Below are 21937 nucleotides of genomic sequence, written 5' to 3'. Positions count from 1 at the left end.
AGCCCCCTCCACTCTTCAAAGGTTAACTGTATTCTTCAAGGTTCAGCTCAGAAACCATCAGATGGACTAATGTGTCAAGTTACATGTCCAGTTTATCTATAAATATTTGTTCACGAATAAATGAAAGCATAACTGAAACAGTTGTTATTGTTGTTTAGTTGTTAAGTTGTGTCCGACTCTTTCGTGATCCCATGGACTATAGCCTGCCAGGCTCCTCTCTCCATGGGATTTCCCAGGCAAGTATACTGGAGTGGGTTGCCATTTCCGTCTCCAGCGGATTTCCTGACCCAGGAATGGAACCCTGTCTCTTGCATTGGCAGGTGGATTATTTACCACTGAGCCACCAGGGAAGCCCTATGAATAAAACAAGTCTTCCCTAAATTTGATCCTTTCTGTTTCTTCATACTGATGACTCAAGAATAAGTTTACTAAGACACTATGGTGGATCACAGTATAGGCTTACAGTCTGACTTTGCCTCTCTGAATTCAAATCCTAGCTTTACCCACTAAATAGCTGTGCAAACTTGTTTTCCCTTTTGGCTCAGTATCTTCATCCTTACAACTGTGACCATAATACTATCTCTTGCATAGGGGTACTGTGAGAATATGATGAGATAAGACATGAAGGGCCTGCAATAGCATGTAAGGACTCTAAACATAGTAGTGATTATTATGAACAGGTGCTTATTTCTTTGCATCACATTCAATAAGTCATCAACTCTGCAATCCAATAGTCTTCCAAAATCTCTCCTAAAATGGCAAACTTCTCATGTTACCACAAGAAAGACTGCCTGAATGTGACAGAATGTGAAAATTATGCTTTTTATTATATTCACATAAAATAGTCAATTACACCGAGTTGTCCAAATGCATTGGTGAATTAAAGCCTCCAATTTTTACAAAGTTTTATACATATATCTATGCATTTATAAATACACACATATGTAAAAGATATATATTTTCTTCTAAAATAAAGTGCCCAAATCTTAATATATGGGGGCATAATAGGGGAAAAAAGAATCATAAAGCTTTTATCAGTTATAGACAGTTTCACAATATAAGAATCTGTTTTATACACATTTATTCAGATATAGTGAACTCTAACCACTCACTCTTTTCTGAATTCTAAGTGAATTAATTTATCCAATATATTAGAAGCCATGTAGCCAGTTTAAATGAATCAGAGGCTAATTCTTACTGTGCCTGGCATAGAACCTGGGCTCCCCAGCAGAAGAGTAGTTAAGCATCATTTTTAATTCTCCTGTTTATTTGAATGTTGTCTTTCTGCTAAGATGATAAACATAGAAAGAAATGTAAATGAATAAATCTAATTTATAAGAATCCAATTCTAAATCCTCTATTAGCATCCTAGAATCCAATTCTAAATCCTCTGTAAGCATTCAATAAAGTCAGGGTTTGGTGAAAAAATTCCTTTTGTCTTTATTTCACCCTGGGCTTGATGAGAAATGGCCTGGCAGATTTGAAATGAGGGGTCCTGCTGTCTCAGTTATAGTTAAGTCTTGTTGGAATCACAGAAGAATAATTAGGATGCAATGATCAACAAACAGATCAAGGAGACAGTCAACTCAAATTGAAATGAAACTCTCTTTCATTTTGACAATGGAAAACTTCGTGAGTGCATGTTTGAATTTAAGAACAGAACAAAGGTTAAAGAAAAACTAGATGGTTTAAGATCATTCAGAAAAGCCTCACTTCAAATAGAAACTAAGGCTCTATTCTTCAGTAAAACATCTCAGCTACCCTTACTGTGTTTTCTATTGCGTGCATGCATGCTAAGTCGCTTCAATCGTGTCTGACTCTTTGTGACCCTATGGACTGTAGCCCACCTGGCTCCTCTGTCCATGGGATTTTCCCAGGCAAGAATATTGGAGGCTTGCCATGCCCTCCTTTAGGGGATCTTCCCGATCCAGGGATCAAACCAACATGTCTCCTGTATTGGCAGGTAGGTTCTTTACCACTAGCGCCACCTGGGAAGCCCTGTATTTTCCGTTATCTTAGATTTTTAGGATGATCATTTATAGGTTTCAACAAGGAATAGAATTTAAAATGTTTTTGAAAAGACTTCAACCTATGGAAGCAAGGTGAAGATGCCTAAAAATAGCTTAATACGAACCCAGCCAATTTAGAATCTAGTGATTACATGTTCAAACTGCAATACAGCATGTTTTATTCAAGCAGGCAAAAGAGAGACTGTCAGCACTGAAATTGCATTAAAACACTCTGCAACTTCCCAACATACGGAAGGCTGGGACCAGTGGGAAGCCCAAACTTTTCCCAGAGTCAAAACAAGGAATGTAGTATCTTCTTTTCTTTGGAGGAAGAAAAAGGGCAAGAAAATGTTTCCAATTACCCAAACCCACCTGAGCAGGGTCTTCCCAAGGACCGAGCTGCCTAACTGCTGATTTTGGTGAGCATCTTATTAATGGCTTGCTTGACGTGCGTGGTGGAGCTGCGTCGCCTCGTCTTGCCCTGGACCATCCTCCGGCGACGTACCTCTCGACACAGCTCGTAGAATATCTCGGTGATGTTCCCTTCTCCAGTGCAGGCAGAACACTCATAAAAAGCACATGCCAGTTCTGTGGCCAGCTTCTCCCCTTCTTCTGTACTGACCTGTCTGGAGTGGTCCAAGTCAGCTTTGTTTCCAACCAAGATGAGAGTCACGTTCTTGGGCTTTTTGATCTCATCCAGGATGTTCTTAAGTGGCAGCACTTCCTCAAAACTTCCTCGGTCAGTAATGTCATAGACGAGCACAAAGCCTTCCCCCCATCGCATGTGTCCTTCCCTCTGAATGGTGTCTTCCTGTTGGCAGGGAAAAAATAGCAGTCGGGAGACCTGGAAGTAATTGCAGTGTACAGATGCTGCGATTGCTAACAGTGATCCTTTTAACAACCATTCTTTACATTCAGCAGCGTTGGAAATTCTTGGTAGACTGCCTGAACCAGCTGACCCTCTCAGTTTGGAACAGAAGCATAACTTAGGGAACTAAACATTTTCTAACTGCGCGGAACCTAACTTTGTGATTCTAACTTTTTCTTGCCACATCATTAAATGTGTAATTGCAAGGACTGTAAAGAAATTATCCTCCTAGTTGAGCACACTGCCTCTGAGATTTTTCATCACAATTAAACAATTGGCCAATAGATAATAAACAAGTAGACCTTACCCCATCCTCTGAGATCAGAATTAGAGGTATGAATTAATGAATGGTTTTGATTTTGTTTTGTTTTTTAATCTTCTTTTCTTCAGATTAGAGACAATTAGCCACCAAAACAAAAGTGAAAAATTGTGTAGAGTCTAAGTAAAAGCTAGGGGATTTGGGCTTCATTTTCTATCTCAGCACTTTTGATATATTATGCAGTCTCAATAATGATAGAAACTCAATTACAGTGATTCTCAAAAGGGGTGATCCCTCCTTCTTAAGAAGGTAGCATTTGAAAGCATTCTGAAGCAGGTGTGATTTGAAAATGTATGCCATTATAGGCTCAAATGACTTCTCCAGGCATGTATTTTCCTGATGTTTCTCTCTTTAGAATCAGTACTGGAAGGTGAGAATATATATGGGGAGCAAGTAGTGATAAGAAGGAAAACTGTATAACTAGCTGCAGATATATTTCTTAGATTAAATAGTTTTATCAAGTAGTAACTGAAAAGCACTATGATATCCTTCAGCTTCCTAACTCTTATTCTTAATGGTCACCACTATTCCTGGGAGGGCTTCGCTTGTGGCTCAGCTGGTAAAGAATCCGCCTGCAATGCGGGAGACCTAGGTTCAATCCCTGGGTTGGGAAAAACCCCTGGAGAAAGGAAAGGCTACCCTCTCTGGTATTCTGGCCTGGAGAATTCCACGAACTGTATAGTCCATGGAGTTGCAAAGAGTCAGACACAACTTAGCAACTTTCATTTTCACTTCTTTCATCTCTTGGGAACCAAGCCTTCCTTCCTATAAACTGTTTATAATTTCAGAATTGACTGGCTGCAAGGCAAATGTATATTAGTTTCATTTTAAAATAAGTTGTTAGCATTCAGTGATGTGGCTCAAATCTTTAATCTGATGTGATGAGATTTAGAAAGAATATTATAGAAAAGATTCTTAAAATATTCTGAAAAAAGATTCTAAGTTTATATAAGTTGAGAATATAAATATTGTAGGTTTCTTTAAGATTCAACTTATATATAAGCATATTAAGGTTGCTGAGAACTTTTCCAGTAAAGATATATATTTAACTTGATCAGAGTATTTCAAAACACATTAACCATGAAAACCTAACATTAATACCTTGTGATCTCCCCATAATAGAGGTGAGCAATTCTACTTTAGATGATAGCATATGAATGTTAGGGTATTTTCAAAACCCTTTTGGAGCACTGAGTAATTTATATAAGGACACATACATAAGCTATTGCAAATAAACTAATATAAAGCATAACTAGATAAGTCTTTAGGCATCATTAGTTAACTATAGAAAAGTGTCTTAATTCTGTTCACGTTATGCACATCTCATTTTTATTTATCCAGAAATATTAGAGCTGAATTCCTTTTCACCTGCCCAGCAGTATCTAGTATCTCCATGGTGACAACTTCATCATCAATGGTTGCTTGGTGTCGGTAGGTTGATTCTGAGGGAATGAGCAAAACGAAGGTAAAATGGTAAATAAATGCATAATTAGATTTGATCCTTGAAATTATAAATTAGTCTCCAATGTATACCTGTTTCCAGAGTATTAAAAAAACATGCAGCCTGAAGGGTGGGAGAAGGTGCCATTTTTATACTCTTAAGTTCTTGGGAGTAACAGATTCTAATATGGGATCCACGGACGCTCAGGATATAGCATGAGAGATTCCCTTTTTCTATTATTTTATTCTCCTGTGAGGCAAGCTTTCTAATACCCTTTTCTCTCTAAAATGAGACTTCCACATCCTAAAAAGAGAAAGTGACCCCCACAAGGGCATTCTATCTTGAGACTCCTAAAAATACAGTTTATGGAATCATGTTAATTCCCGTTCCTGACAAGATGCCAGACAGACAGAGGCTGCTCATTTCCATCTAGACCTCCACTCTAAGAAAAAAATTAAACATTAGAGGGGGGCAGATCGCTATTCATGTAAAAACGACTGTGGAAAGCTAGCAGGAACCCTTGGGGCGGTTGAAGTGGTTGGACCCGGGTGTTCAGCGATTGTTAAGGAATAGTCACCCACAGTAGAGGACCGAGGAAGAGAGAGAACAAAGCTGAGGTAGAGAGGCTGCTTAGTACCAGTTGAGGCTGGTGGCTCAGACAGTAAAGAATCTGCCTGCAATGCAGGACAGATTGCCTGCAATCAGATCTGTGTTCCATCCCTGGGTTGGGAAGATCACCTGGAGAAGGGAAGGGCTCCACACTCCAGTATTCTTGCCTGGAGAATTGCATGGACAGAGAAGCTTGGAGAGCTATTGAGTCTACAGAGGTTGCAAAGAGTCTGGCACGACTGAGACTATCACTTTCACTTCAAGATAATATCGGAGTAATCTTCAAGCTCTGCTGGGGTCAGAAGTCAGGAAGAATACAACCACTAGGTGGCTCTGAGGGTTCTGACATGAAACGAAAACCAGGCATGAAAATGGTGTTGCTCTATACGAAAACGAAACAAATGACATAAAGCACTCCATAACACGATTGACTGAGTTGATGAAGTTCAGGGTGAAACATTCTCCCAGAAATTACTAGCAAGCGATAAAAAGAAGGAAAATATGAAAGCAAAATATAAGAGGTATGGATGATAGAAATAGACATGTTATTTTCTCCTATAAAATGAGCCTCAAAGAGAGAATAATATACATAGAAGAGTGGAAAATAGTTGAAGCTGAGGTTGTAGTAATTGAGAATTTCCCAGGACTAGAGCCATTGAACGACTTCACATTAAAAGGACTATAAGCATAGAACAGATAAACAACATGGTTCTACTGTATAGCACAGGGAACTGCAGTCAATATTCTGTGATAAACCATAGTGGGAAAAGAATATGAAAAAGAATGTTCACATATGTATAACTGACTTTGCCAGACAGCAGAAATTAATACAGCATTGAAAATCGACTATACTTCAATAAATATAAGTCTAAAAAGAGGACTGACAGGACACACAAGGGGAAAAGCCCCAATTTCGACCTATTACAACAAAATGTAAAGATATCCATGACAAAGAGGAAAATTTTTGAAGATCTAGAGGAAAAAAAAAGTCCATCACCTACAAAAGCATGTGACTCAGATTGACACTGGACTTCTCATCAGCAAAACAGAATTCAAGATCTTAATGGAGTCAAGCAAAGCGACAAAACTATACCAGAAGCAATTCAGAACCACAATTCTAGATAACACCAAAATATCAGGGTGGAGATGAGGGCAGAGACCAGAGGCAGGTTTGAGGGAGTTAATGTACTCGTATTATTCCAAATGATGATATAATAAAAAGGTATTTAGAACAGAAAAAAGTGAACAAATTATTCAACTCAATGTTTAGAAGAGGAAAAAACAAAGCAAATTCAAGAAGATATGAGAAAAGTAAAAGAGAAAATAGCAGAAAAAATTAGATAAGCAAAAGCAAAAGCATGGCACTTAAAAACTTTAAAAGAAGTAGGTGGGGGGAGAGGTAAAGATCAGAGAAAACTAACTAGTAAATTAAGAGAGAAGATGAAATCAAACAAAATGAGAATAAAAATAGGAAGTAATTACACATTCTGGTGAAATAGAAATAAAATAATGTTATGAACTGTATACCAAACAAATTTCAAAGCCTGATTAATTCTTTGAGGAAAAAATGCACAAGTTGGTACAATGAGAAATAAGACACTTAACTAGGTCAATAGCCTGTGCAATTTAAATGCTCACTGTAGATTTCTTATGAGAAAAAATGACTACCCAATTGGCTTTATAGATTTCTATTAAATATTAAACAAGTTATTCTAGGGGGAGAAGAAAGGATAGCTACCCACTACATGAATTCCAGCAAGAAATATAGGAAAAGTAATAAGAGAAGAGAAAAAAAAATGTAGGTTCATTTCATTTTTGAACATAGATTCAAAAATTCTAAAAAAGTAATATCCAGTTGAATCCAACAGTATAATAAGAAAAATACATCATAAAATAGTAGAGTTTATTTCAGGAATACAAAGTGTTTATAACTATCAGTGCAATTAACACATTAAAGAACTAAATAAAAATTGCGAGTACCTCTATAGGTAGATCTATAGCATGATAAAATGTATACAAATTTAAAATATGTGCATATATATAATTTAAAAAAACATATAATAACTAACACATACTGCTTACCCTTTGAACACAAATTGTTCTAAGTGCCTTACTCATGTTAACTTATTTATTCTTTATAAATATATTATGAAGTATGTAATACTATCAGATCTATTTTATGTGAAGAAACTGAGGCACAGCAACATTTAATAAGTTGCCAAAGGTCACACAGATGTTAAGTGGTAAATGGTACAGTTATGACTGGAGCTCAGAAGACTGGCTTTGGGAATTTAGACTTTGAACCACTGTGCTAAGTATCAACCGTATTAGACTATATACCTTTGGGAACAGAGGAAGGCACTGGTGTCAGAATAGGGGATGCAGGAAAAATAAAGTGAAAAAATAGAAAGCCTTTACATACGCATGACGTGGTGCTAGGAATAAAGCAGCATGATTGACTTAAATATTAACTCAATTATTTGCCCCTGAAGTACTCAAGTTACTAACCAATCAACCAACTAAATAAACCTAGAAATTTCTTTCCTACCAGGGTAACCGGTAAGCCATTGCTTTTATTTTTTCCTATAATCTATCCACTCACCTATTATCTATTATCTATCTATCTCATGTTTCTTTCTTCAACTCATCAACTATCTTACAGTTCTTTCTTGACCACAGTTTTATGTTACTTTGCTGTAAATCTAATCTCCTACTCAAAATACAAACCACAGAAAGGAAGCTTAGCTAAGCAGTGTAACCTAGCCATCATCGTATGTGATGATCATTCACAAAGGCACAACACACGGCAGATGTATTTTCTGAAAAATTAAAGTTTAAAATGAGTTATATTTGTTTTATTTTTTTAGACTCCACATATCAGTGATAGGATATAGTATTTGTCTCTATCTAACTTATTTCACTAAGTAGGTCCATTGATGTTGTGGCAAATGGCAAGATTCAATTCTTTTTTCGTGGTTGAGCAATATTCCATTGCCTGCATGTGTACATGTATATATCTCACATCTTCTTTATCCATTTATCTGTCAATGGACATTTTAGGTTCCTTCTTTATTTTGGCTATTGTAAATAACTGTACAGCACAGAGAATATAACCAATATTTTATAATAACTTTATATAGTGTGTAATGTATAAAATATCAAATCACTATGTTGTGCACTTGAAACTATTATAGTTTTGTAAGTCACTATTTGTCAATTTAAAAAAAATGAAAATGAGATTATGTTCAATATATTTTAATAAGTATATTTTACATTATCATCATTCTCCTGTAATAGGTAATCCTTACAGGCTATGTATGATTCTCAATTCTAGATCATTCCACTCCCCTCTGTTATGTTAAATGGGAGATTACAGTTTTGTATAATTGAATGCTCTAAAATACCACTGACAGCCACTACTCATTTCTAAGTGTTCTCTCAATTATTTCCTTTTCATCTTCTGGGCGCCAGTCTGAAGAGGAGAAGCCCACAGGGCATGCTAGGATCCATGCCCTTTTTGTTTCTCTCTCCACTGCTCTGCTGTGACCTTTGTGTTGCTTTCCCTTTTAAAGGACTGGCATCAGCCCTGGAGCCTGGAAAACAGAGTTCTGGGCTTTAGTCCATCTCTTTGCACCACAAGTTGTCTGACAGACAGGGACATTTTTCTGAGTTGCCTCCATGCTAAATAGGATATGTATTACAACCACAGAAGGCCACAGTAGGGGGGAATAAAATATAAAGAAAATGGTATGAAGTTGTATGATTCTCTGGCTGTTTGTTAACTGAAATGAAAACGATGAAAGGCAGGAAATGAGGGAATGTCGGCCACAGACAGCAGCGGGAGGCAGCAGTGATTTCATCTAAGCTGAACACTGGTTTCACGCCATTGGAAGAATATTTTCTTTAAGTCCCTTCTCTCTCTCTCATTAGGAATTCATGGCTACATGTAAAACAGTGGAAATATTGCTTACAGAGGCAAAATGTACATCGGTGTGCTAGCTTTTCTGAAAATAATTCTAAAAAATGCACTAAGTACTGTTAGAATGGAATGAAACTCTACTATTCATTCTGGAAGTTAAGAAAAAATGTGTAAGTTTTTGTTAAGGAAGTTAAGCAAAAATGGAGAATGGAAATACTTTTCATTCATGCTCACAAAAAAATGATCATTTTAGTCTTTTTTTCTTGAAGGATAAGGGGATGATCGTTTAAGAGATGCTTCAAAATGAACCAAATATTGGATACTGTAAAATCAACAGTTGGCATCACCTATTCAATGGACATGAACTTAGGCAAACTCCAGGAGAGATGGTAAGGGACAGGGAAGACTAGTGTGCTGCAGCCCATGGGGTTGCAGAGTCGGACATGACTTGGGTCAAGATGGAATTGTGGCACTGGTGGTGGCAGTAATTCAGTTGTGATAGATTTTTTGTGACCCCTAGACTGTAGCCTGCCAGGCTCCTCTCTCCATGGGATTCTCCAGGCAAGAATACTGGAGTAGGTTGCCATTTTCTCCCCCAGGGGATCTTCCTGACACAGGGATTGAATCTGGGTCTCCTGCATTGCAGGTGGATTCTTTACTGACTGAGCCACCAGGAAACTCCAAGATGGAATTGGGCTTATTAAATATATATCTCAAGTTCACTGTATATGAGAGATACATGATTGAAAACCTGCATAATTTCATAAGCCGAAGTATATTTTTCATACGAAGAGAAATTGATGCTCAGAGAAATGTTTCATGCCATTAATCCTTTTACTAATTTAGCTCTTTTGCAAATTTCAACATATTAATATGGACATTTGGCTAGTGCAACAACAACAACGGTTAGTAATGTTGATTTGTGCTAGAGTGGGAATTGTACTAACGAGTTCGATTGCTGATCTAACCACAAAATAGCCACATAATCTCGGATAAACTGACTTCGTTGGACTTGTTTTATTATTTGCCAAGTGACGATCTCAGAGATCCTTGCTGTGCCAATATTAACCAGTTCTGAGAGTTGGCTAAGAACCTCTGCTTTAGTATCCAGTTGAGACAATTTGTTCTGAGTGTGTCTCTTTCTTAGTATGAGTTTTTCCAATCAGAGGGAACTGTAATTCAGGTAGGGAGAGCCAGTCACAAACTCAGAGCACCAGTGGGTCCAATATGTCTCCCACTTCCCACTCTCATTTGTGTCTGAGCCTTAATCCCTTCAAACAGCGTACAGTGCTTCCTAAGTAGTAATAGTTTCCCTCTCTCTCTCTCTCTCCAACTGCCCGCAACACACATAGGTGTGCACACACACACAAGCACACAAACACACCACAACTGTACATGATCTAAATCTTTGTCTGTATTTTCTACCATGATCAGCATTTTCTGAAGGTAATATGACTCTGGGAGGTAGAGACTGAGCTCTTTTTTGGAATCTGAACAGGACACAGAAGCTGCTCTGCACCCAGGAAACTGCTGCCACTTCCATCATGCAGGGAGTTTTCTTGGTTAGATGGTCCAGTCCCAAATTCTATAGGCTTCAGTGTATGTGTGTCTGCGTGTCTGCGTGTGTGTGCGTATGTGCTCAGTCATGTCTGACTCTTCTCCTCTATCCATGGGATTTCCCAGGTTCGAATACTGGAGTGAGTTGGCATTTCCTTCTCCAGGGGATCTTCCCAATACAGGGATCAAATCGGAGGCTCTGGTGTCTCCTGTACTGGCAGGTGGATTCTTTAGCACCACCTGGGAATGGGTAGTTTTTAAATGCAATTCACAGAGCACCTCTGACCTCTGACAAAGATTTCACTGGTCCATGGTGAAATGAGAAAAATTTAAGGAAAAATAACATTGTCCAATGTCAAGGACTGATTTTTTTCTTTGATTATATCCTTCAAAACACATGGATGTTAACAATAGTTGCTTCTTATATGAAAATAGAAGTGCCACTAGAATTTTTAATTCTCCCTCACCCTCTGAGCCCTCCATCTGTAACTAGAATTCCTATGAGAGTTCCTCTACTTAAAAAAAATAAAATAAAAGTTTGAAAATCACTTGTGCTTATACTAGCAAACAATTTCTTTACAGAATTATCTCAGAGCAATAGATATTCCAGGGCTGTTAATGTGCTGAAGGATGTTCACAGTCTTCAGTTTCTGATGGAGCAGAAGTTCTGTTACAGGTTGAAAAACAGCACTATGTTTTTGAGGACGGCTCTGGACTCAGAATTCAAAACTGTTTTTACAAATAAGATACTTTGCTTTCAAAGGTAGCTTTCCTTTGGGGTGGTGGTCTTAAAACTCTCTAATAGTATGAAGTTATGCCCAGGAAGGGCTTCCCAGGTGAAACTAATGGTAGAGAACCTTCCTGCCTACACAGGAGATACAAGAGACTCAGGTTTGATCCCTGTCCATAAGATCCCCTGGAGGAGTGCATGGCAACCCACTCCAGTATTCTTCCCTGGGAAATTCCATGAACAGAGGAACCTGGCAGGCTACAGTCCATAACGTCGAAAAGAGTAGGACATTACAGATGTGAATTAGCACACATGCATGCTTGCCCAGGAAATGCTTGGTTCATCTTGAATCAAACGGATTGGAACTCCTCTAGGCTAGAACATTAGTGACTTCTTGTATATGAGTGTACACATACACACACACATCCAGTTTCCAGGGTGACTGAATGAAAGCCTCACCTGGGAGTGAGTCATCTATCTGATACGCCTGAAGGCAGATGAGCCCCCTTGTTGCCTAGCAGCTGCAATTCTTGTGGAGCAGAACAGTACAAGGTCACTCAATAAAGTTTCATTATTCATAGTGAAGGAAGCCCATGGTACAAATAACTGGTGCAGGAGATTTCTATTAATAGCATTTGTTTTTCAGAAGGAATAAAACCAAAGGGAAAATGGTTGACCTAAGACTAATTAAAAAGCAACATTAGTTATCAGAACAAATCTCAGACAGCATTCAAAAATTTTTAAGATCATCTTTTAGAAGCTTCATCTTTTGTTGAGTTGTACCGGTATAGATAAATAAAATTAGTATTTTTCTATTAAATTCCCATAAATCATTAAGGCTCTCAGGGGCTATAATCTTTATAAAGCTTATATAAGTAATAAAATTATGAGGAGAGTAAGCATTTACATAAATGGGGTAAACAATAGATAATGATTTTTTTCAAACCAAGTACAATGTTTTAGATACAAATATATCATCTTAAGATTAAATTGTGGCTATATTAAAATGATGCAAAAATTATTGATGTTGAAAAACCTTTTATTTAAAAGTGAAACCAGGGAAGACTAATAAATGTAGAGACATGCTATTCTCTTAGATTAAAAGAATGAATATCATAAAGCTGTGAATCTTCTCAAAAGAATGTATAATTTTAATGCAATTCCAATCAAAATTATTTCATGCTATGATATAGTTTTAAAAATTGACCTGAAAGAATAACCTAGAGATAGGAGCCAATATAATTTTGTTAAAAAGTAAAGAAGAAAGGCTTTCTCTACTGAGTATCAACATGTCCTAAGGAACATACAGTTATCAAAAGAGTGTGGTACTGGCACTGGATGTGAAAAGCAAATCTAGAATTGCACCCTTGGGTACATGATTCCATGTATTTTTAAAAGGTAACATTGAAAGAAGTGGGGAAAGGTGGAGATAATTTAGTAAGTCATTGGAGGACAATTGGTCAACTCTTTGGGAAAAATGTTGCATCATCACTTTGTACTTCTCACTACAGTGAATTCTATAGACTAAAAAGTTAGAAATTAGATAAAATATAAGATCACTCTCTATCCCCTTTTCTGTTCAGTTTCCCTTCATGGTGCTTATCACTATTTGACATATATTTGTTTACTGACTCTTCTCTCTTCACTAAACTGTAAGTTTAACAAAGCCCATGCTTTCCCCTTCTGCCTATTGGTTTATCCTCAGCACCTAGAATCATCTAACTCATAGGAGGCATTTAATACATATTTGTGGGATGAATGAGTGAAAGCAATGAAAGGAGCTCACAAGGGCAAAGAAAGCCCCCTTTTAAGCTGGATGGTGTAAACCTTAGTAACAAACACAAAAACAGAAAAGAAACTGGGAATCATCTTTGCCCATTTCATCATTCTGAATAAGGCCAGCTTGGTCGGGGACACTGCTTGGTAATAAAATGATGTATGCCTTTCCTTCTTCCTCTGGATTTCAACAATGTTGACCTTTACAAAACCAACTAGGGTCCCAAATCATAACAAACAAAAACTCAAAGGCTTAATTCAGAGTTAAACTTTAGCTCAATTTGAAACCCATGGATTTTCAGTGTTATTTTGAAGATGAGAACTAAATAGATTACCAGTAAGGACTCTGCTCTGGACTACAAAAAATACAGTTGATGAATACTTCATCCATCAATATTATTGCTACTTTCAAGATCTACAGATATCAACTTTTCCTTCTTTTTTATATTTTAAATAGGCTTAGATCAGATTCATTGGAGAGAAGAGGGGGGGAAAATACAGTTTATTTATACATTTTCCCAAAATGAGCATTCACAAGCTTTATGTTACTATTATACTCTTCTCCCCATGCCCTTCTCTCCCATGCCCAATTAGCCACATCCACTGCATCCTCTTTCTCCCACTAGAATGATGCTACATTTCCTGATGGAAGAGCATCACGTTGTACCCACTTCCTTCTTGTCTCAGGTTTGATGTGATTTCTTCATCTACGCATGAAAATCCTGCAGAGGTCTAAGCACAGACAGCATACAACACACATCCATCTTCTTACAGGGCTCTTTGCGTGATTTGATAAAGCACTTCTCAAACAGCTGCAAGATGCTTAAAAATGTTGCAACAGAAAATGACATTCTCTCTTTCAGGTCAAAACTTTGATTGGAGAGGAGGATGAAATGAAATTTGACCTACCAAGGGTGGGATCATATTCCCAGATGAACCGTTTGGTCAAAAATCTCACCACAAGAGCTGTGGGGAAAAAAGAACAACATTTCAATCAAATTTGTTAATTTTCTTAATAGCTTTTAACCCTCCTTCAGACAGAGGAATAGCCCATAAAACTATATGTGTTTTATGGTTCCTTGGCAAATGAACTCAATATATCTATTTATGTTTATTCACATATTTTAAAACTTAATATTGTGGCCTAAAAATTGGTATAACGTTTTAATGGTTTGTTGTACCTTAATGAACAGCTTAGATTTTTTTTCCCTTGAATCTTGGAGGCAAAAACATCACAATGTGAAAATGCAAACATACTCAATTTTTAGCAAAACAATAAATTCAACCATACAGCATCACAATACTGGTGTCTAAAGTCTGAACACTGATAATGATTGATACAGGTCAGTTAAAATTAATTACTTTTACTGTAATGAAAAGATATTTGTAGTATGCTGCTGCTTAATCGCTTCAGGCATATCTGACTCTTTATGCCACCCTATGGACTGTCCCGTGCCAGGCTCCTCTGTCCATGGGATTCTCTAGGCAACAGTACTAGAGTGGGTTGCCATGCCTTCCTCCAGGGGATCTTCCTGACCCAGGGATAGAACCTGGATCTCCTGCATTGCAGGCAGATTCTTTACCACTGAGCCACCAGGGAAGCCTCATTTGTATTACAAAACTACTCAAAATTAAGGATTTTATTAGTGAATCATTAAAGCCCATGAAAAGTAAAGCTGATGAGGTAGTTATAGAAAGAATCAGGATCTGGAATTATGCTAAGCACCTCACTTCCATGATCTTCTCGACCAGTACTTCATCCCTGTGAGGCAGGCACTAGGTATGACCCCATTTTTCAGATAAGGCAACTGAGGCTCTGAGAGGTTAACTCATTTAACTAAGCTCATCTAGCCAGTTAGTGGCTAAGCCAGGGTGTGACTCCAAAAAAGGCTATTTCCAAAACCTGTAATTTCTCCATTGTCTCAAACTGATTTTAAGGCCGAGGCCATCTGGCTAATACTTAACTAGAAGATGAGTCAGACAAAGAGTGATGCTGAGAGAGGTGGATTCTATTGTCCTTAAAAAACTGGTGGGACAAATGCTGGACATTTTCTTAAACTTGTATTATAGTTGAAAACAATGGCTTTTAATCTACAAAAAAGAGGTTTTTTGGAGGAGAGCATCACTGATACTTTAGAATGAAAGCTTTGGATTCTTTCCCTGGAGAAATATATATACACACAGTCTAGTATATAATTTCAGCAGGCTCACTAGCCCTTTGAATACCCTCATGGTCTTCCTGGGATCTCATTGACCCTAACTATAGAATCAGTGTTTACTGAAATAACATTATTTTTACTGAAATGCCCTGTATGTAGTATTCTAAAGATACTCCTTGGAGAAGCAAGACTATTTAATTGAAAGGCACTGTCAGTCTTTCCTTTTCCTACAGCCTCTGTTAAGACCAACAGAGATATATACTCCCTACCACAGTGGCCTATATGAGAGACTGCAGTGCAAATAGCAATGAAAACTTCATGAGACAGACCACAAGGATACGTGGCTTGGCTGTAGACCGAAAGCTGCAATGTTCTTTCTAACTACAGAGTGTGAGGCTGGATTTGAGCCAAAATATTTGCAGTGCCAAAAGTAGCAAGGCCACTGACCCTATGGTACTTCCCACAGTGCATGTACTTGTGGTTTTATCTTCAATTTGCAGAGTCTGTCACCATCCATTCTCTTGAGACTGAGTCATTTAAAATTTTTTGTGTGTGTAAGAAGTAGAAAGCTCTAGACAGAATTTTTCTGCTTTTCAGTTGTCAGTGGTAGTAAACATAACTGCCTGCAGTATTCAAAGCATTTCACAGTTTTGTTGTAATATGGAGGTTTAGCTTGAAAGTTTGTGACTAGCAAAATACATTTATCTGGCATCTTTAAGCCATGAGCTATTAAAATTAACAAAATTTCTCATACAACTGAAGTTCGAAGTACCCTGGTTCCTAGACCATTTACACTTTAATAATTTTTCAAAGAAATCTTTCTAAAATATTTTAGACATGCCATTACCTTTCAAAACCTAGTATACTGAATAGAACTAAATCATTTTAAATGTCTAGATCTTAGTAAAGAATCTATTAGTGCCCTTGTGTAGTCGCAGAAATACTTCCAGAAGCTGCAGAGTGGTAGAGGCAGAACAATTCTAAAGCGCTATGGCTCTTGAATGATTTTAATTTTTTATTCTATAAATATATTTTTCATATTGTGTGTGTTCTCAGTCATGTCTGACTCTTTGCAACCCTATGGACTGTAGCCCACCAGGCTCCTCTGTCCATGGAATTTTTCAGGCAAGAATACTGGAGTGGTTTGCCATTTCCTTCTCTAGGGAGTCTTCTTGACCCAGGGATTGAACCCGCATCTCCTGGGTCTCCTGAATTGCCAGGTGGATTCTTTCCACTGAGCCACCTGGGAAGCCTGCATAACATGTGATAGGCATTTAACACACAGTAGGCAAAAGGAGAAGAGGGCAGCAGAGGACGAGATTATTAGATAGCATCACTAACTCAATAGCTATGAATCTGAACAAACTCCATGAGATAGTGAAGGACTGGGGAGCCTGGTAACTCTATCTTCAGTCTCATCTTAACGGTGAACTCTTTACTTCGTATTTTCTTCTCCATGTCAACTCCTCAAATTTCTAGCCAAACTAAAAAAACTGAACAGATCAAGTCAGAGGACAAAAATTTGTTCATATAGTTTCTGAAGCAGTACCACCCCTAATCCTCTACTCCCTGCTCCATTTCCTGTGATGGTCAAAATAAACTGAAATAAAAAAAAAAATTAAAGCCTCATAAAAACATGGAAATTGAGCAATTTAATGGAAATTTAAAATTAATGCAATATAAAAGTGGGTGCTTTATAATGCCAGAAGTTCAGATGAGAAGTAAATTGGTTCCAGATGGGGGCCTAAGTATTGCTTTTAAATTATTATTTAAGCCTGAAAATTTTGACTTGTCTTGCTTTCTGACAAAAATATCACTTTGAGGAAGAGTTACAAAATCAATGTCAGTTCTCTATGTAGGGAAATTCTTAAAGATAAATGGAGTAATCCTGAAGAATTATTAGAGATGCTTTTGTATCTGGAAACCTAGCCATGGAGTCTAGCTTCAGTGCATTTCAAGTCTTGAAAATTGACTTATTTTGCTATGGAATGGTAAGGTAAGGATTTGGTACTGACAACAGGGCTTTAGGATGACAAATCAGAATGGGGAAAATGGCAGGACCATGACATAATACTTAATGTTTGATAAAGAGTAGAGGTTTGAGGATGCTTCTAAAGAATGCAAAATTTAAAAAAAAACTTTATTTTAAATTAAAAATTAACTTGTATGATTGACTAACGATAAATTCTTCCTGAATTTAACTTGAAAGTAGAAACAAGAGAAGTTATCTCTGAAATATGGTAATCAACTGATTTGGTTTAGTTTCCTAGTTTGTATTTGCCAGTTACTAAGTGAAAAGCTTTGGATTCTGTGCCAAGGAGTTCAAACCAGCTTTATATAGGTTGGAAATTATTATTCATTTCAACTACAATTTAATTATAAGTGATGCTTAAGAAATAAGTCACTAAATTTCCTAGGCCAGAGTTTTTAATGTAATAATTTACAATTTATAATATTTTCACTAGAATAACATTTCATACCAAGGTACTATATTTAAATAGAATTATGTATCTTATATTAAGGATTTTTCTAAATTTATCAAAGGATTTTGTCATAAAATTTGAATTTTTAATTTTTACTCATTTTTGGAAGAGGAACATGTTTGATGTTAATTTCTGAGTTTCTTTTCCTGTGCTCATATTACTAGAACACCCAAGAAATTGGCAACTGGAAATGTATAGAATTTGTGGGAGCATTAAAGTGATTCAGAGTGACTTAGTAGCCCAGACAAGTAGACAAGCAGAAGAATATCTCATATGATCCCCACTGAATGCCTTCTTTTATAAAGAACCAAGTATCTTACAATTTATTCTGCTTTAACATGGCCTCTGCTCCAGACTCATTTTGCTTCCTGCCTATATGCACTAAGATCATGGCATCCGGTCCCATCATTTCATGGCAAATAGATGGGGAAACAGTGGAAACAGTGGCTGACTTTATTTTTGGGGGCTCCAAAATCACTGCAGATGATGACTGCAGCCATGAAATTAAAAGACGCTTACTCCTTGGAAGGAAAGTTATGACCAACCTAGACAGCATATTAAAAAGGAGAGACATTACTCGGCCAACAAAGGTCCATCAGTTTAGTTCAGTTCAGTTCAGTCGCTCAGCGCTGTCCGACTCTTTGCAACCCCATGAATCGCAGCATGCCAGGCCTCCCTGTCCATCACCATCTCCTGGAGTTCACTCAGACTCACGTCCATCGAGTCCATGATGCCATCCAGCCATCTCATCCTGGGTCATCCCCTTCTCCTCCTGCCCCCAATCCCTCCCATCATAAGAGTCTTTTCCAATGAGTCAACTCTGCGCATGAGGTGGCCAAAGTACTGGAGCTTCAGCTTTCGCATCATTCCTTCCAAAGAAACCCCAGGGTTGATCTCCTTCAGAATGGACAGGTTGGATCTCCTTGCAATCCAAGGGCTATGGTTTTTCCAGTAGTCATGTATGGATGTGAGAGCTGGATTATAAAGAAAGCTGAGTGCCAAAGAATTGATGCTTTTGAAGTGTAGTGTTGGAGAAGACTCTTGAGAGTCCCTTGGACTGCAAGGAGATTCAACCAGTCCATCCTAAAGGAGACCAGTCCTAGGTGTTCATTGGAGGGACTGATGTTGAAGCTGAAACTCCAGTACTTTGGCCACCTGATGTGAAGAGCTGACTCATTTGAAAAGACCCTGATGCTGGGAAAGATTGAGGGCAGAAGAAGGGGATGACAGAGGATGAGATGGTTAGATGGCATCACTGACTCAACGGACATGAGTTTGGGTAGGCTCCGGGAGTTGGTGATGGACGTGGAGGCCTGGAATGCTGCAGTTCATGGGGTCACAAAAAGTCGGATACGACTGAGTGACTGAACTGAACTGAAATTAATAGATTTAAGAGGCTGTGCCTATGACTCTAGTCTGGGGGTCTCACCTCTAGCAGTTGGGTGTCTCCATTTGTAGCCGCACCATCACTCCTACAGGTACTTTCATAACCTCATAAGATAAAACCAAAACATGAGGCCTTAAAAAGTCACAATGTACATGGAGAACTAGAGCCTGGCAAAATAAGAGTGCAACTAAGAGGAGTTGTGAGTGATTGGACTCGAAAAGGACCCACATTATGAAGAGCTAAGACATTTCTAATTAGGTTTAAAATGATACCAAGCTAAGACAGTGTAAGATGATGAGAAGCTATTAACATAGTATAAACACAAAGATGACATGATGCCTTTTTGCTTTACAAAGGTCACTGCTGTTTCAGTGCCAAGATGAACTAGGAGGATGTAGGTAAAGCTGGAGATAGGAGGACTAGTGAAGGAGCTATTTTAGTACTACAGAAGAAAAAATAAAAAGACAGAATGACTTCTGTTCCACTCCTATCCACTAGTAAATGTGTCAAGTCATAATTAGAATTATATGTGACTTTTTCAGTCTGATGTCTTTCCCTAGCAATGTGCATTTTAACTTCTTCCATGTCAGGCCCTGGATTGTGAGCTTATTCCATTGTATGGGTATACTATAGTTTATCCAGTCACCAACTGAAGAACATCTTGGATGCTTCCAATTTTTGGCAATTATGTTTTGATCATGAATATTCACATGAAGGTGTTTATGTAACAGAAGTTACCAGACAATTTGGGTGAATATTTGGGAGTAGAATTGCTGGATCATAGTAAGATTTTGTTAGTTTGGTTGCAAATTTGTTTCTGACAATTTTGTGACCCCATGGATGGTAGCCCGCCAGGCTCCTTTGTTCATGGAAATTTCCAGGCAAGAATACTTGAGTGGGTTGCCATTTCCTTCTCCATGGGAACTTCCCGGCTAAGAGATCGAACCCACATCTGCGTCTCTGCACTGGCAGATGGATTCTTTGCCACTGAACCACCTGGGAAGCCCCCTTCATTGTTTCAGGTTATAGTAAATCTTGATGTCGGGTGGTATCAGTTCAGTTTGGCTCTCCTTCAGGACTGTGTTGGCTATTCTGGGTCTTTTCCCTCACTACATAAACTTTAGGATTAGTTTGTCTATGTTCACAAAATAACCTTGAGACTTCGAATGGTACTGTAGTGAATCTTTAGGTTGAGTTGAGGAAAACTGTAATTTTGACAATACTGAGTCTTCCTATCTAAAAACATGGAGATTTTTAGTTTTTTGGTTTTTAAAATCAGAGTTTAGTAGTTTTCTCCTATACATCATAAACATATTTATTATGTATCTACTCAATTATTTCATTTTTGGGGTGCTAATAAACATTATATTATGCTTTTAGTTTCAGATTCAACTTGTTCTTTGCTGGTATAAGGGCTTCCCTGGTGGCTCAGATGGTAAAGAATCTGCCTGCAATGCAGAAGACCCTGGTTCAATTCCTGGGTTGAGAAGATCCTCTGGAGGAAGATATGGCAACCGACTTCAGTATTCTTGCCTGGAGAATCCCCATGGACAGAGGAGCCTGACAGGCTATAGTCCATGGGGTTGCAAAGAGTAGGACACGACTGAGCAACTAAGCACATTGTTGGTATAAAGGAAGACAATGGACTTTTGTATTTTAATCTCATATGTTGCAACCTTGCTATAATCATTTATTATATCCAAGAGGTTTCTTTCTTTTTGTCTACTTTTTGAGATTTTCTACATATATGATGATGTCATTGTGAACAAAGACAGTTTATTTCTTTCTTTCCAATCTATTTCTACTCTTTTCTTGCCTTATTGCATTTTCTAGAACATTCTACACTGTGGAAAAGGAGTGGTGAAAAGAATCATTTTTTTCCCTTGTTTTTGATTTTAGCAAGAAAACTTCTAGTGTCTCACCATTAATTATAATGTTAGCTGTTGGTTTTTTGTAGATATTCTTTATTAAGTTGAGGAAGTTCCTCTCTATCCCTAGGTTGCTGAGAGTTTTCAGCATGAATGAGTGTGGGATTTTGTCAAGTGTTTTTTTGTACCTCTAATTATGATTCTGTGATTTCTCTTCTCTTGCTTTTCATGAGATAGTTCCATTAGCTTATGTCCAGGTAAGCTAATCTTGGCTATCATTTTCTGTACTCATCTTTCTAGATTTCAGGATATGGTATATTGCTTAGCAACTTCACTTTTTTGGTTGGACCAGAAAAAGTAATTAACTTTGTGTGGTCAGCTTTTTGTTGTTGTTGTTGTAAGGATAAAAGTGATGATTTAGAAGCTCTTTACATTTCAGGGCTGAAATCAGATTGTGGTTTAGATTTTTTTACAGGATAAGTAAATTCCAGAGCTTCTTGATCTTATTGTTATTTCTGCCTCTTCAGTACTCTGTTACTATTCTTTTAGCTCAGCCGTATGTTATATATATTCCAGCATTTTTCATGTGGGCAATGCAAAATGGATTTTCCTGACCTATAGTGGCATCATAGGACTAGAAACAGCTCAATTAACAAGTATTTAATAATTCATTTTTAGTTTTATTTAGTTTTCATGACTCAAGTTTCTCATATTACCTAATTTCACAGATTATGTGAAAAAATATATTTGGGACATATATATATATGAATATATATTTATATGTGAATGTGAATGTATCTAACATAAATATA

General features: G+C 37.5%; 1 protein-coding gene across 2 annotated transcripts in view; it reads right to left on the bottom strand.

Annotated features, from left to right (window-relative positions):
* The window catches only part of RERG (RAS-like, estrogen-regulated, growth inhibitor), a 125789-nt gene continuing 104120 nt past the window's right edge, over positions 269-21937 (bottom strand). Inside the window, exons 3-5 of one of the 2 annotated variants that reach the window (XM_018047546.1) lie at positions 14138-14194; positions 4565-4638; positions 269-2820 (exon numbers count right to left, since the gene is read on the bottom strand). In XM_018047546.1, the coding sequence (XP_017903035.1) occupies positions 2413-2820; positions 4565-4638; positions 14138-14194 (539 nt within the window). In that variant the 3' untranslated portion in view covers positions 269-2412. 2 annotated transcript variants of the gene reach the window in all.

Source organism: Capra hircus, chromosome 5 (assembly GCF_001704415.2).
Source record: "Capra hircus breed San Clemente chromosome 5, ASM170441v1, whole genome shotgun sequence".
Classification (NCBI taxonomy): Eukaryota; Metazoa; Chordata; class Mammalia; order Artiodactyla; family Bovidae; genus Capra; species Capra hircus.
Note: the sequence above shows the minus strand (reverse complement) of the source record. Positions and strands in the feature narration are given on the sequence as shown.